The sequence below is a fragment of the Nasonia vitripennis genome, chromosome 1, assembly GCF_009193385.2.
Source record: "Nasonia vitripennis strain AsymCx chromosome 1, Nvit_psr_1.1, whole genome shotgun sequence".
Classification (NCBI taxonomy): Eukaryota; Metazoa; Arthropoda; class Insecta; order Hymenoptera; family Pteromalidae; genus Nasonia; species Nasonia vitripennis.
The window spans coordinates 26,017,665-26,035,122 of NC_045757.1; the positions used below are offsets into that span (position 1 = coordinate 26,017,665).

At 41.9% G+C, this 17,458-nt stretch overlaps 1 protein-coding gene across 3 annotated transcripts in view; it reads right to left on the reverse strand.

The window, feature by feature from the left end:
- Positions 1-17,458, reverse strand: part of LOC100118809 (alpha-mannosidase 2) — a 258,498-nt gene that overhangs the window by 40,246 nt on the left and 200,794 nt on the right. For all 3 annotated transcript variants that reach the window (XM_031921366.2, XM_031921364.1, XM_031921365.1), the window contains one exon: positions 11,964-12,056. In XM_031921366.2, the coding sequence (XP_031777226.1) occupies positions 11,964-12,056 (93 nt within the window). The remainder of the gene's footprint in view (positions 1-11,963; positions 12,057-17,458) is intronic.

Genomic DNA, 17,458 nt, shown 5'->3' on the forward strand with positions numbered 1-17,458 from the left:
CTTCGAGAAATGTCGAGGCGGCCTTCGACGATTATCGATACACCCGACTAACTTTTGGGCTATTCCAGGAAGAAAGTTATTGTGCCCAAGGACGTTCCAGCCTACTCTCGGCTATTCTAAGAAGCCAACCGAGAAAAGATTCACCTATTGCACTAAATACGAGAATAACTCTCGATTAAAATTAACGACGATGGAAAGCAGCTCGATATCAAACTGAAAGCTTAATCAACGCGATCGCTTAATCGAATTTCGCTCCGAGTGCGTAACGCAATTATACAGCGGCTCAAAGTCAAAGCGAGCACGATAGAGAGAGAGAGAGAAACAAGCAAGTCGAAAGACAAGAGGAACTATTACGACGACGACGACGAGGCATAGAGAGCCAGCGATGCCTAGAAATCGTGCCTCTCGGATATTGCCGCACCGAGCTAGCGGAGAGAGAGAGAGAGAGAGAGAGAGAGAGAGAGAGAGAGAGAGAGAGAGGAGAGAGAGAGAGAGAAAGAGAGTGAGAGAGAGAGAACTCGAAGGTCTAACGCGCGCTATATTTCTTCGTTAAACCGAGGATCGCGAGCGAGCGAGAGAGGCTTTGGGTCACGCAAATTGAGCCAATAAGGCGCGTGAGAACGAACACGAGCGCGTTATGTCGCGCGCAGCCTGCGACAATATCGGGATTTATGCCGATATCGTGACGTCTAGCGCGCGAAATAACGCTGGAGGCTGGGCGCTGAAGTGGGAGTAGAATAGTTCTTGGCCGCCGCGTTGCTGCTGTGAGCTTATCGACTCGTGCGCGTTCCGGAGATTTTCAGCTTTTATCGACGAAGTTTGTCGAACAGCCGAGAGTCGGATTAATTAATGGAGCAAGAGCGACCCCGATCGATGAATGCTATGCGCTGCGCGAGAGCTACATTCCTTGGGATGTATTCGCGCGGATTTTGATTTATATGCTAAATTGCTCTTCTGCGAAGTTTCGTCAAATCTGAGTCTGACTGCAGATGGGGATGAGTGTTTCTTTGCTTTTCTATGTGTTTTTGGCTAAGCTAATTACAATGAACGTCATTATCCCTGCGCTTACGTTCGCAATGTGTAATTATTGCAACGCTGGAATATCGTTATGCAAAACACTTGTGTATACTCATACTGCCATAATATATTTTACAACATTACGCTGATCAGTTGATCCTTGTATAGTTAATGCTAAATTTCACAACAAGCTCTAAATGTATTATTCCGCGCGTTCGTAATCACCGCGTACAAAATACACATCACTCAATAGATTAGCTCTACTCTATACCTCGGGTAGCGCAGAAAAGCAAAGATACAGAAAATTGATGGGCGGCTTTCAAAAACACAATTCACATAAAACGCCGAAGCCGTAACAGCTATAATCTCCGCGTAAGCCTTGGAACGATGACGTAAAATACTTCATCAAGGCTCTCAAAAGCTTCAAAAAGGCCGGCGGGCAAGCTTTCTCTCTCTCTCTCTCTCTCTCTCTCTGGAACAGCCTTCCATCTCAACTTCGCGACACACTATCCATATCACACTTCAAACAAGCAGCTAAAAATTATTTCTTTAATTTGGAAAACACATAAACATCGCACAAACATACATACATTCTCTTTCATCTCATGTCATCTCTCAACATCACACACACCTTATACTATATACCCTTACACAAATTTTATTTATTCCTTTATCATAATACACTATATTTGTTAGATGTACAACAAAATGTACAAAAATAAAGAGCAATTAATCTAATCTAATCTCTCTCTCTCTCTCTCTCTCTCTCTCCCTCTCTCTCTCTCTCTCTCTCTCTCTCTCTCTCCCTCTCTCTCTCTCTCTCTCTCTCTCTCTCAGTTTGAATCGAGATAAAGCTGGAGATCGCACTCAAAGGATTAACGGAAAAAAGTGGAGATCGTTAGGGCCAGGCTGCTCTTTCAATTAAAAAGTATAAAAGCCCCTAAAACCGGTAGGCAAATGGAAGACCCGTGAATACTCGTACTTTTGCCGATGCAGTGTAAAATAAAAGGTGAAGAATTGTTGAGTTTCAGAAAAAACCAAAAGAATATTGAAGGATGAGAGCTGTTCTCTGAATAGATTTGCAGATACATGAATAAACACTGGACTCTACAAAAGGAATGTATTTAATATTTATCTCTGCTGCAATGGAAAGATTTGATCGGAACAAATATAGAATAAACTATACTGATATTCCTCCGAATATAGACTGCCATCGAATTCAGTTTCAAATTAGGTATCGTACAATACTGCCTGTGTTTATATTTCAGCTATAACGAACAGCAAAGAAAACTCATTTTCAGCATCATAACAGTCCAACGTTCCATAGAGCATAATAAAGTCGGAAAAGAGAAATGAAGAGACGCGTCGTCGGGCATCGAGGCCGACCACTTCGGGACGTATCTACTCGCACGAGTATAAACACGCCAATATTCTTCAATCTTCCCTAACAAGGTGATAGCGCACTGCGAGAGCGTAATATTATATGAGTCGACGACGACGACGATGGCGGGCGTTATGTGCGCCGACGGGCAATTTGTGACCGCGTCGAGGCGTCCGCGTCGTTCCGTATAACGAATAATATGCGCTAGGGGGAAAGTAGAGCCCATGACAACGCGAGCTCGTATTCTCGGCCGCTTCTTTTTTTCCGTCGAGGAGATGAATTATGAGATGGAGAAGGAGCGAAAGTGTTTTTTTTTCTCGAAAGTTTGGTCTTTCAAGCAGTAGATTTTGGTGTAAAGTATGCCGTTATAAAAGCGTTTTGATCCTTACGCAACCGTGAATCTATTTATGTAAATAATGTCATTATCGAATTATCCCCAAAGTATTGACAAGGAATGTGTATTTTATCATTACTTTAATAGTCCTCAAGCAGTGATATCCTTCTGAACTAACTTAAATTAGGGCTGGATTTATATAATGTCTTAATTTGAATATTTCGTGAAAATAAATCATGAGCGTAAGGCCTAAATACCCCATGAATGATCAAGATAATGCAGAGAGCCGGCAAAAGTAAAAACTGTAATCACCGAAAGCAAATTTAGCCACAAAGGAGCCATAGCCCCTTGGTAAGCACCATCGCGCAAATCCATTATCCGATTGCCGGAAAGGCGAGCGTAAGTACGGAATTGGTCTTAACGACCGGTCGTTATGCTGTTGGCCGATAAGTGTCGCTTCGTTGATTTGCGTTTATGTACCATTATACTACGTTTTGAAAAAGACCAAATTCACTTAAGCCGTCTTAGACGCGGTTCAACTCTAATATCGAGGCGTTATGATTTTTTAATAAACACAAATAAACTCTAGATTTTATAAGGATTGATAGTTGCGGTGAACATTTTAGTATGATATTTTAGATCGTACCCATTTGTTCTATCTTCGTATTCAAATCAAATGTAAAGTTATATAACCAATCAAATGTACTTTTTAATTAATTTGAAAGGCTTTAATAGTAATGGATATCAAAGTTTCCAGATGCAATTTTCACATGTTTTCTCCGAATTAATTCAGCAAAATTCACATTCGAAATAATTTATAATATATAGTGAAATTTTACAAAAATTTAAAATCTACCTATTTTAATACCCTGCGTTTGAAAATAATCTATAGCAAGGAATGACGAATCAAACTCATCAGTGAAAACGGAGAGAGCATCAATCGCAGCGTGAAAACAGTCCAGCCGCGCCTAAATGCAAAACGGATATCGCTTTCCCCTCTCTCTCGTACACTGTCCGCAGGCGTAAGGTCTTCGTATCACTGAAAGCAACGCACCTTCCCGCGCCGCAGCAGCCCATTGTTTAGTCCGGGGAGCGAATTACCGGCTGGTGGCGGCACTCGGGCTCGTATAGACGCGCGCGTAAATAATTTATGCAAACGGTAAGATAATAACGCGAGCCGACGCTGTGTATATAGAGTTCATCTCCCGTCGGTGCGTTTTGCGCGTCGTGGGACGCCGTCAGTTGGCCTTAGCTGGAGGCGGTATATATACGCGCGATCTCTTTCTGCATGCAAAATTAAAAGCCGCGAATAATTAATTCTGCGGTTTCCGGCTAACTGAGACGGGGATTTACGGGCTTTTGTTTGAATGTTACAATGATTTTTAGACACGGTGAGAGCAAAATATTTTCATACTCTATAGAGATTTCGTACTCTGTATGTTATATATGAACTATCATATTAAGATAAAGAAGACATTGATTGACATATATTTAAAGGAATTGAAAGAACCCGCTCGCTTTAGTCAATGACGGTGAATAGCAGAGAGAAGAACAAATTATGTACAATGTTAACAACATCACCAACTTTTTCTTTGTCACGCACATAAAGCAGTAAATATTCTAATTTAAAATTTTTCGGCACTATGTTTCGCAATAAGATCAATTGCATAGCTAAACGTTTAAAAAAAAATTGAAATACGACGCGTCAATATCCAACAAGACTATATAGAGCAAATACAGCATTTAAAAACAGTACCGCGCAGCCCGTCGATGAGAACCGCATAAGAGCAAAATAAGCCGGACACCCCTCCACTGTATCATCCGGTAAAGGATCTTCGAGAGCAGAACCGGACAATCTGTACGCGAGTGCATAATGCATACCGCGACGAGCTTAGCGCGTATCTATAGAATAATTGACCGACCTAGCCTACACAGTCTCCTAGGCCAGGATTTTGCAGCGACTGCAGCGCGTCTGCATTGTCGGGCGTGTTTTGGAGAAGCATTGTGCGTGGCAACAATGGCCTGATGAGCCGGCATTGTTGAACTTGCCGAACTCTATTTGCACCGATCGCACACTTCTAGGAGCTATAGCACCCTGAGAAGTAGAGAACACCCTATTTTTTGCCGAAGAACCGAGCGGGCGTTGCTTTCGCACCAGCGGCGGCGCTTTCGAAGGTTTGTTTTTCTCGCCGGAATGCAAGTCGAAAGGAACGCGCTCGAATGGATCGGCAGGTTTTTTGTGCCTCCAAATCAAAGGGCTCGCGTGTTTGCTTCTCAAGTTTTCTCTCGCTGCTATTTTTTCGGGAACGAGTATTTAGAGGATGATACAGGCGTCTTTGTTTTCGTTCCGCGTGAAAATGCAGCAGTGGGTTAATGATTTTCGTAGATACGAAGCGACAGGGACTTTTGCGTTGGAATTTTTAGCAAACGGTACAGCATCTACCCGATAAAACAACGAATAGGGAAAAAATAGAATTCGAACGTGAAAGCTTTCTTTTGTACGGCATCAGAGATAAATGCAACCGCTTGTCTGTGCATTCGATATTGACAGTCGGATAAGCAATGCGCGAACCCTTTGATGGTTTTTCCTTTACCGGGTGTTTTTCTATCTCTACTTCATATAAAACGGCGAAATAAAACGTTTGCAAACTCCCTGGAAAAATCACGAACTCTTCGAAATAAAAAGCAACACAATGAAACTTTACAAAAAGAAAACTTTTACGGTACAAAAAAGCAAGCGAAAACACTGCGTTCGTCCGCTGTTTTGCGAAAACTATCGAGTCACGTGCAATTTTTTCTTCAAAAACGGTATAACATTTTCACGACAGGAGCGAGCCACCAAAATTAAATTCAACGCGAGAGATAAGCACCCGGCGAGTAATCAGCGCATTAAGAATCTCTTCGCGCAACACCTCCGTCGTTGAAAAAAAGGACACTGTCTGGGTGGAAAAAAATGAAAAAGCAGCGTTTAATTCTGCAGCAGCAACGCGTCGCTCGTAAGGTAGCCCAGGCCGCAATGGCATCCACGCCAATTTCCCCCGGTCGCCGCGAGGTGCAACGCGCCGGAAAGCTCGCGGTTGAGCGTTCGCTCGAGCGTCGCATATAATTATTTGCGAGCGCCCAGACGAGGCGTGAAACGTGCTTCCTCGGACTATAACATTTGGCGGTGTGCGGGTTTTCCGCGTTTTAACGCGGAACGGCATCTGATTTTTTTTGTTCCTTAAATTTTAAATATTTGCGCGAAGAGAGAATGTTATACTGTAAAATTCGTTTTTACTTTGTTATAAATTAGTGATGCGTTTGAATGTTGTGTTAAACAAACTTTAGGAATATGTTTGACAAGCTCAAATACTGTAGGGACTCGGAGTTATAGTATTTATTCAAATACTTTTTGTAGTAAAAATCAAATCTGTTTGAAATGCAATAGTTTGCCAGTTCGTATATTGATAACCTAATTCCGCGATTGACTCAAACCTTTTTTATATTAAGAAACTAATATAAACAACAAAGGTAAACTAAAATTTTAAACTGTATTATAATTTTGTCTCAAACTTTTCTTTGTCTTCTTAAACTTGCTCTTCAACTACCTTATTTCCCCATTAAGTTTTAATCCGGCTTATACCAATATACTTTCCAAACAAACAGCGCGCGTCGAAACTCCTTTCACTCGTCGTAAAAAAATCCGCACGCATACTACATCGTCCGTTCCATCCCCCTAATCGTGTTTCCCTGTTGTGATTCAGACGGAAATCCCAAAAGCCTCTGTTTTTACGTCGGCATTGTTTTGCACTTTCCATCAGTCTTGGCACGTTCCGAGACTCGAGTGCTCCTTTCGCTCGTCCCATTCAACTGGAAAGGAAAAACAGGCGGAAAGATTCGACCGAGTCGCAAAGCGCCGCCGAATCACTCCGGAGAATAGAATTTCCGAGTTTGCTTAACGGATTACGGTCGAGTGGAGAGACGTGGTGAAAAATGCTCAAGTTTGAAAAAAAACGATTAATTTTAAGAATATTATAATGTATCCGTGAAATTAAGTATTAGTTGCAGATGCATGAGTAAATTTGGTATGTGATGTAAAATAGAAGATGTAAATTTAAATATCATGACAATTTACACATTTCTAATGTAATTGTGAGTCTGTATACTAAAATTACCAACATTCATAATGAGAGATTTTGACACATTTTTAATCCTAAATAATAAGAAATTTCAATAGTAGACGAGCTTGCATAGTTAAATTTAAACAAATTTAATCATTGTTAGATAGCATAATTAAAGTGGAGTGACGACTTCATTTTATAAGCGTTTATACGGTATGCAGACTTTGCATGTAATTATATTAAAGGATGCTTATTTTATAAGGAAGCTTAATTTAATAATTAAAGTGACGTTTTGAAATAGCATGTATAATTTAAAATATGCAGTTCTTTGTAGGTTTGCATATTATTAGTTTAAAAAGTCCAACTAATGTAAATGCAGCTGAATCGTCGAAATTCCAAGAAACCCACTCGTTTCTTCTAAAACAGATACTCTCGAAAATGCATTCGGCAGTTTACACTCTGTGCTCTCAGGGTCTTTTGGAACAGCTGACTCCAAGGTAAAATTCGAAGCACACGTTTAGCTGACCGTCCCCCACAATTTACGTCGCAGAATCTTGGTAAAAGGTGTCGAAGGAAAGTCTCAACCAAAGCCCGAGATGGCCCAAACGATCGATCGGCTGACGAAGCAAGGAAATCCCACCCGCACAGTGGTATTTTTCGCATCGAGGTCATGCCCTGATATTTTTGGATGAGCACATTTTTCCAGGAATTCATATATTTACTTTTTTAATTCAATTCGTAGTATTTTTCATTTATCTTGGCCAGTTAAGGAGTCAACTGCTTATTGCCACTCGACACGATTCATTTTTTTCAGACCGATGACGAGTAGAGATATCCTCACGGGGTGAGTTTTTGCAAGAGTTGGAGTTTCCTCGTGTGCAAGAGTTAGTGTTCCCGTTTTTATCTTAAATTTACATGACTGGACTGATATACAGAATTTTTCAAGATTAAAAAAATTAAATGTTGAACAAAGAAACTGCTTGAATTGACAACACTATGATTAAAAATACGCAGCCCTCCATAATCTCCAGATACGTATTTACGAGAACACGCTACCCGTTCGTTAATCCGATACCCGAAATTATATAGGAAATGAAATCATGATACGAGTTAATCAGAAACATAATTACCTTGCCCATTAATTAGTACGCGCTCGCAGTTCGAGGATTCTATCGGCAGTAGCGCAGCCGTGCACGGTTTCATCGAAGCCAACGAATTGAATGAGAGTAGCATCGGAATAAATCTTAATCCGGCGAAGCGCGAGCGTCGGCGAGCCGTCGAGCTTAATCAACGTAAACTTTGATCATCGTCAAAGCTCCAATAAAACTCCGACTACGACTGGCTCTTCCTCGAAAGCTCGCTAACTCTGCCCTCTACGCGCATCCGACTAGTGTTCGGCAACAAATAATTAAACTTCGCTTTGACTCGTCGCGAGAGAGGCAAAACTCTCTCGTCCCGTTAAAACTTCCCGGGGATGTATAATCCTTATGACATTCTCTCTCATTCGCAGCGCAAGGACAAATCAAAAGGAATTACGGCGGCCATTATTGGCTGGGCTCGGGCGAAAAATAAAAGTCATCGAGATGAGGAAGAAGAAGAAGAGCCATCGCGAATTCAATCGCGCGCCTGAGCTTTCTTAACCCAATTAGACTTTGACCGATAATAATTAATGAAGTATCGAGCGCCCGGCTCCCCGGAGCTTCATTAAAATCCGAGCGGCTTTGTTCGCTGCCGGAGGCCGGATGTCGGAAAGTTCCTTACACCGCCGTGAAAATATTTATCGCCCTAGTTTCTCCAGCTATCTCTCTCGGCCTCTTTCTTTCCCTCTCTCGGACGACAGCGGACAGTTTTCTCGCACTATCTCTCTCTCTCCCTCTCTCTTTCCCTTTCTCATATTATCGCCCCCGGAACTTTACGGTCACGCCATCCTCGTGTTTCCGCGTCGCGCGCGCGCGCGATAACGACCCTTTACTGCTGCTGCTGCTGTGCAAGCGTCAGCCCCCCGGCAATTGTTAATTTTCTATTTAAATAAAAGCCGCGGTGCTCAAGAGAGTGAGAGAGGGCCAAAGTGATTTACGAGACGCGCGCAGGATGAAATACACTAAGGGGGGGGGGGGGGGGGGGCTGCGACAAATGCCGACTGTTTGCGTAATGAGCGACGAGCAGTTGAGGAAGCGAGAAGAATTCCACGCAGGTCGTCTCCTTTTTTCGCTGCGGAACTCTGTCTTTTGAGCGCGGCCGGTGTATCTAATTGTTTTCCTACTGCGGAGATCACGTCTTGGCTCGCTTTAATTTCTGCCCCGCTGATCTCGCGTACTTGCAGCTGCTGCGGAATTGTATTAGAGATTTTTCGCGAGGCTCTTTAATCATTTGTTGATTACACGCTGACTCGTTAACGAACGTGAAGAGAGCTTTTTACATTGGCACACGCTGCGGGATATGAAAGCTTTTTTTACGATAACGAAAACACGTGATTTACAACCGGATGCATATTGCAGTAGTTAGCGCGCGCGGCGGAGTAATTTAGTTCGATAAAAGTTTTCCTCGTAAAAGTAACATGGTGACATCATTTTTGAAAACGCTCGCGCTGCGGCAATAAAAGTCCATACTTTTGTCACGGACGAGCTTTGGGCTCTCCGGCGGCACCTGCGATGGCCTGCATTTCCGGCGATGCGCCAGACGCATCGTCAGCGGAAGAACACCGCGACCTGAAAGTTTTCGCGCGCAGAAGTGCAACGCTGCACTTCGGCACGTGGAACCGCTCGCCGTCGACGAGTCGCGTCGACGAGCGAGCGGGCAGACCACCGGCGACTCTCCAAGCGAGCGGAGCTCCGATATTTTGGGGTAATAAATACAGTGACACCGAACTTCCCTGCCTCTTCTCTCTCCTCGTGTACACCCATTCTTCCGTCGCATTTTGGCATCCCCACCAGGGATGCCAGAATGTTACAAACTAAGAGGAGACAGAGTCGAAAGCGAAAAAGTAGACGACGGGACTCGAACTCGCGGACCCGAGAGCCAGAGGCCTGTGCTCTAACCACTGAGCTAACGTCTACGATGCATTCGGACGCTATGCATCGTTTTACGGCTCGGCGGACTCTTATCGCTGACTCGTCTTCGCTGCTCGCGTTGCAGACGTGTGCGTCTGTGACACTTTTCGGCCAGAATTATTGAGGATATGTACGTTTTATGTGACGTTAAAATTCGCGATAAAGCAGACATTCCCCGAATCGATTAAATCGGAATTTATTGTGTCACGAATAAAATAACGAGATTAAATCCACGCGTGTCCTCATCATATCAAACTTCGACTCAAAAATAGCTGTTCAATTTTCCAAAACCAATCGGATCGCGCGTCCCAACAGCCGTCCAAAACTCCGGCGACAAAAATGAAAGCGGTTGCTGTTGGAAAAAGTATTGCCTCGACGCGCGCAGGTCCCAGGCTCGCGGCGGAGTCATATTTACGAGGCTCACCGGCGAAAATTGAATCGGCCTGCATGAAACAGTGCGCGCGCCCCCATAAATCAGGCCATACGTGGCCGCGAGTCATCGACAGCCGTGCGTGCGCGCATGATCGCGGCAAATTAAATGCCGGACAAAGGCGTCGCGCGCAGCAGTAGCAGAGCCCGATAAATCGCCGGGCCGACTCCACGATTCATAAATAAAAGCCCGAGTCGCCAGAGGCTGCAATCAGCCGGCCGAGCTTTTAGCGCTTCTCTATACGGAAAGAGAGAGAGAGACCGAGAGCTTCTTTGCTCGAAGTTAAGTGCGCGGAGAGGAGCTTCGCGTGCGCTGCTCTCGAGGCTTTAAGTGGTCTGAGATTTAGGGGGAATCGAAGAAACGGATTTTCGTTGCGGAGAGTGTATGGCGAGAGAGAGAGAGAGGGAGAGAGGGACGATATGTACTTTACGCGAGCGGAGCAGACGGTTAACTGTTTTGCCGAAGCTTTAGTAGGATTAGAACTATTTTAGTTAGCCGGGATTGGAGAACTTGGATTTATGACGATGATGCGACGTATTCGGTTACGGAGCTTTTTGCAGGGATCTTGAATGTTATTAACGGTCGATTAACATTTACTATGGTGAAATGCTTGAAAAAACAAAATTATTGAGCCATCTGATTATATCCACCCACTTTTTAGTTTAGCATATTCCAAGTTGTACTCAAGAAGAAGTAATTGAGAGGTCAACAATTCGGCAGTTATTTTTTTAAACAGGTATAAATTAATATGTTAATTAGCATTTCAAAAGATAATATCAATTAAAAAAAATAATATCAATATTCAAAAGATAAATTGTATACATTTTCTGCAGTACAAAACACATATTCATAAGATACGAGCGTCTTTGCTCGAGCTAACAAAATCCTGAACAACAAAGTGCAATGAAACTTGAATTTTCGAACAATGAAACCATCCAGTTCCCTTTCAAGTCACTCCAGCGCAGAAAAAGACACGACTAACAAAGCCACATTCGTACTATCCCGCGGGTAAAGGCCAAATCGTTAAGCGGTTACATTCACAGTTACAAGCTCAAAGGGAAATTTCAGTTTGAGGTGACTGCCTCCAGGCCTTTCGCTCCTATATTAGCCCCCATAATGCAAAGTCAAACATAAAGCGTCGCTCAACTCTGCGGGGCGAATTCCTCGTCCAAACAATTTCGGAAGTCCGCGCGCGGCGAGGCTTTCGTCGCCACCACGTACGAGTTCGCCCAACTCGGGCAGCGACGGGAGCAGTAGGTGAAACGTACAATCGTAGCTTGAAGCATGCATAACGCGAGAAAGAGAGCAAATGGGCGGTGAGTCGACGTTGAAAAGCCTCTGCCGGTGTGCTACTCGACCTAATTGGTCGTGTGAAACGCGGAAATCGGAAAGTGATTTTCGAGCGAATGGAAGGCCGCTCTTTTTTCCTGTCATTAGTCCGGACTTTAATGACGATGGAGAGCTTAGTATATCGCGGAATAACGAGTGCTATAATGAATTTGGCACTGGTTGCAATTCGGTAAGTGCATCGTATTTGATTTTCGAATCAGTGGAGTTAGCTTAAGACATTAGTGTGTCAGGTGGATAAAGTATGCGCACTTTTACTTGAAGAACCGCAGGAGAAAATTAATTACATTATCATAGAACTGACCTTTAGAGGTGGTCTCCTGGGATCCTTCTTCAATTCAGCGTAGCGCCGTTCGAAGCTGTCGTCCCAGTACTCTCTGCTCCTCATCCATGACGGCTGTAACAAAAAAGCAACGTAAAATTAGCTCCAGAGATTCGATGCAGCAAAAAAAATTTTACGCCCACAATGAATGGCTAATTTTTACCCGTAAAAAAATTCATCCTCACAGCAGAACTAATTTAACCGAAAAAAATATCTCTCCCTCTTTCCAAATCGCAGCCCATTCGCTGATATTAAACCGATTTCAATAAAGTGCGAAGTCGTACTGTCGCGCAGCCGAGTTCCGGGTGGAAAAAAAGACGAAAGCGCATCGCTCGGAACAAAGCGCTCGATGTGCCCACCCCAGTGCAGTGTGCAAATTTTTTCCACCAGCTCTTAATCGCAAGAGCGAGAGAGGGAGAAATAGAGCCGCCAATATAAGTGATTTCAGTCGCGCGGCAGCGAGCGCCCCCCGTCAGTTATATATATCCCGGCATTGTTCGTGCGAGCGAGAGGGGCAAAAAATTGCCGCGAAACAGATTTCGCGCTCGATCCGGCGAGCGTCGCTTTCGGAAAATCGCGCGCACGCTATAAACGGGCTCGGATTCTTTCTTTTTTTTCGAGGTTAACGGGCCAATCGAAGCGCGGCATCGTCATTCAATGGGACCTCTAACGACTCCCCGCTGGAATCGAGCGGAAGCACTCGGCATAAAAATCAGGAAGCTCGCCTCTCGTTCGCTCTTTCTTTCTCGCCTGAGCATTTCTGTTTGTCCGTTCTTCTTTCTAGCGCGCGTCGCTCGCAGCTGCATCTATCGCTCTTCTTGCGAAGCTTTCTTTTTTTCTTCTTCTTTTTTCGGGTCTAACGTGACTTCTTTACGGGATCGTTATCAACGGTTTGTCTTCCACGCGATGATGTTGTACACGTATTTCTACTTTATTCGAGGAGAAATTAATTGAACTGGAAAAATCATTCAGTGGACTATCTGCGAGGGATGCTTCAAACATTTGAAATTCCAGCTCATGGGTCGAAACGGAGCTTTCCGATACGGAGCAATTACGATGATTAGAGTACAAAACACTTCGATTTTGTTTTCAGCGATAATTGGATATAGAAGCTTTCAATAGCGGCAGAGTTGACTAGCCGCAGTCGGGCGAGCTTTTTCCTTCATCCAGAGCTTTTATCCTGGCCTCTATACACTGCGGAGCCACGCTAACAAATAGCGATCAACTTTCCAAAGCCACTTTGGCCTATCCTAGCGGAACTTCCGCGAATCGGGTGAACTAGTTACATTAGCCCGTATACCGTCCGATCCTCTCTCGGTTTATGTGCAATCAACATCAGTCTCGCGCGCTTTTTTTCAAAGCCTCCATTGCGCTAGCTTGCATTTTTCGCTCACTGCGATGCATTCTTCGCGTTATAGTCAAAAAGTTCGCCACGATACAGCCAATGGGATGGAATCAAAAAATGCTCTCTGCGTGTGGGAGGTCAGCGATTGCTTCGAGAGAATGCTTGACGTACACGCATTTCCAAAAATTCCGTCGGAGTTTATTAAAAGAGTTCTATAGGGATTCCATCTTTCATTCTAACGGAAAATAAATTCCTTTGGAGTAGTTTAAAATTAAAATATAAAGCCTTTGGTAGGATGAAGCAAAAAAGGAGGAGAGTATAGTTCATCAGTCAAGTTTGTTGAACTACGTTTGTTTGACTGTGTTATTTACCTTCGCAGAACGCGAAATAGATTGATCGTCCTGCTATTGTCGACGAATGCTGTGTTGATTGTACGTGCATATATACCTAATATTGCTATGCTAATTGCTTATTTCATATTTGTTTATTTACATTTAATATTTAGCCAACCATAATAGCAATGATCGCATTTATTTCGACCCCCTTCTCCCAACAGCACGTAGAAACAATTACAAATAAAAAATTTCAAAAAAGCTCTGAATACTATCGAGGCAAATTCTGATTAAACTTGGTCGAAAACCAATCCATCGATCGGCATCACGCACGCGAATAAAGCAGGGTACACAAAAAAGATTGCGCAATTTTTTATTCCATCGAAAACGCAATTAATTTCCCTCTTCATATTTACGATACAAATATGAAAATCTGATATTCAAAGAGTAAAAAGTGAAAACACGGCACGCCAAGCCAGGCATGCGGTCTAATAGGACTCACGTCGCCTGGAAATATTACACGCTTTGTCGTTCGGATGCGCGCACGCATGAGCGCGCGCATCGCGCGCTAATGTAGCGTAATTTCATCCCGTTCCCCTTTGCTTTTGGTTTTACCCTTTATTTGAAATATCGAGCTGGTTGCTTCGCTAAACGAATCCATTCAGTGAGAGTACGAGTAAAAGTTGTGTATTAATATGATCGTTTTATTCGGATTTAGTTTTTGTAATAAATGGATAATTATTTTTGGATCATTTCATGAAAAGCGTGATTGTTCTTCTTGGAAAAATGTAATCAAAATACATTTGTGATGACGTTCGAAAGGATGCTTTCCCTGGTAGTAAATGGCCGATAAGTTCTGGCCCGTTCCCTAGCGACTCGGTAGAAATGAAACTTAGAATCCGTCGAGAAATATGCGTAGTTTCAACGCTGAAACCCGAGTAGCAGAAGTTCTCTTAATTTTTTGCGCATGCGCGTACGGTTCAGGCCAGGTACCGACATACTAGAAGTATATGACGCGTATTGTAGGGGCTGTCTGCTATGTTATACAGCAGAATAGCATAGCAGACAGAACAGTTTTCACAGTTTCAGTCAATGTTGAATGATGAATATTTAGCCTATCAATTCATCTAGAATGATTTTGAAGGGAAAATATAATTTTCAAAGCGCCCATTAAGAGTGAAACCTAACCCTACACATGCATACTGTCGTATATGACATATGTATAAGCATGCTGTACTGACTGACTTTGTGTTGTTCAAGTGAAATTACTGTGTGAAAAGTGTCATTGATGCTCAAAGTCACCAATGATGAGGTTTGCACAGGTATTTCAATCTCATCAGTATGCGAGCCAGTTACTCCCAACCACCAAATCTCTCATAATCATGGTAAATCCATGATATTAAAGGTGGATGTCTGTTCTTTTGCGTTAAGACCTGTTCAATTATTTAGAAACAGACTGCCATATGAGTTTTTACTTAACAAAAACTCGAATGAGAGCCAAAATAAAATATTGAAAAAAAGTAATCGAAATCAATAAAATTTAATTTTGCTCTCACTTGAAAACTATCATACTTAGACAGCTGAAATTTTGCAACTTAATTTGTGTTGGCATGTTGTAACATGCCAATACAAATTAAGTTGCAAAATTTCAGCTGTCTAAGTATGATAGTTTTCAAATAAATGATATGGCAGTCTGTTTCTAAATAATTGAATAAGTCTCAACGCAAAAGAACAGACATCCACCTTTAATATCATAGATTTACCATGATTATGAGAGATTTGGTGGTTGAGAGTAACTGGCTCGCATACTGATGAGATTGAAATACCTGTGCAAACCTCATCATTGGTGACTTTGAGCATCAATGACACTTTTCACACAGTAATTTCACTTGAACAACACAAAGTCAGTCAGTACACAATGCTGAACATACTATCATGTATGACAGCATGCATGTGTAGGGTTAGGTTTTCACTATTAATGTGCACCTTAAAAATCATGTTTTCCCTTTAAAAGACATTGTAGATAAATGTATAGGGTATATATATATATATATATATATATATATATATATATATATATATATATATATATATATATATATATATATATATATATTCATCAATTTATGAATATTTTCAAACAATTTCAATGAAGAGCAGGATCATTGGTGTGAAAAGTAAGGTTATATGAACAAATCATAGTGGAGAAAAAATTCTACCGAGATTTCTTCCAGAAACCATGTCTGATTTATCGGGGTTTTCATTTAGATTCTACTCTGGAAACCTGCTAGATTTGAAAAATCTCGGTATTTTCCAGGTACTTTCTCGGGAACGCTGCTACCAGGGTTGTTGAAAGCTAGGAGCGTCGTTGGATTATTTAATCTTAAATTTACGTGGGTTTATATTGGCGAGCAAATAAAGCGGTCGTAGCATTTAGCGTTTTTATGGAAGCAAATATTTCACTTCGTTGATTAGATTAAAAAAGGATCCATTAAAGACTCCTAAATCAATGGAGCTTCAACAATAGTATACCGCACGTCGCGGACAATTACTGCAAGTAATTTATCGAGGTAGAAATTGGGACGTCATGAGTGTACTTTAATAAAATGCACTGATAAAGTAAAGGATTTCCACATTGCAAGACCTAGAAAACCTATAAAAGCTTAAAATATAAAAAATTGCAACAGTTTTTTATATTTTGCAAATCAGACACGCCGTTTGCACTATGGCTACCACCGATGATGCACCTATTGAATCGCTATCTTACACCGCAAGAATTTTTCAGTAAAAATTACCGGAATAGCACGGTAATCGTGGGCCGCCGTGTCTTTCCGAAAGTTTTTATCTGACCCAAGATATTATTTATCTTGCTCCCCGTAAATTTTTTTATGTCGAAAATTTTTCGTGCTGCAAAAGAAATTCATGCGCGGTCTTGTGCGTCATCTGCTTCCATAACCTCCAAATCTATCCCTGATGTACGATCGTTGAATCCAACGAATTTCTTGGTTCAAAGTGTGTCATATACAAATAACCCTTTATATATCAATAATATGACGTTAAAAATGCGTCACGAACATGTATACAACAAAATATCATAATATAGAGGCTATGAAGAAAAATAAAAAAGTACCGAAAATTTTACTGTGCCGATGCAGTAAAAGTGCTCTAGATGGCGGGGCATCCCTACGTTACTGTGCTAGCACGGTAATTTTGATCCTTAATTTCTATGTAATTTTTATTGTAAAATTGTTGCCGTATATATATTAATGCTACGGACATTTAAAAAAGCTGCATGAATTTTTCATTTTCCTAAAATAGGTGTAAGATATCGAAATCCACTAAAAAAAAGCATATCACAACTTTCAAGGTTTCAATAGTTTTTTAATCAGGAGCAGCTTGTATGATTAAAAAATGATAAGTCTGAAATCAGTCTACCACTGTATAATGTGTTTCAAACTGTCTAGGCATATTTTTGCGAACCCATATTCGGCTATCGCAAACTAACATTACAGAAACTTAATTTTATATAATACCCTGATTAGAACTTATGTTTAGATTTTTCTAAAATTGGTTTTACAAAATAATACAAGATCTTTTTTTCTCTAAATGTATTTTATAGGATGATCAAAGAAATCTGCACCAAGCATAACTCCAGGAAGTTATAGTATGAGTATTCTCAGTGACCCACAATAAAAGGCGGTTTGGCCTATAAATGACACACTCCTATATATCCATTCTGCGCGCGGATTGTCATGAGAGATGTAGAAAAGTGCCTGTGCGCCACATTCATTATCCAGAAC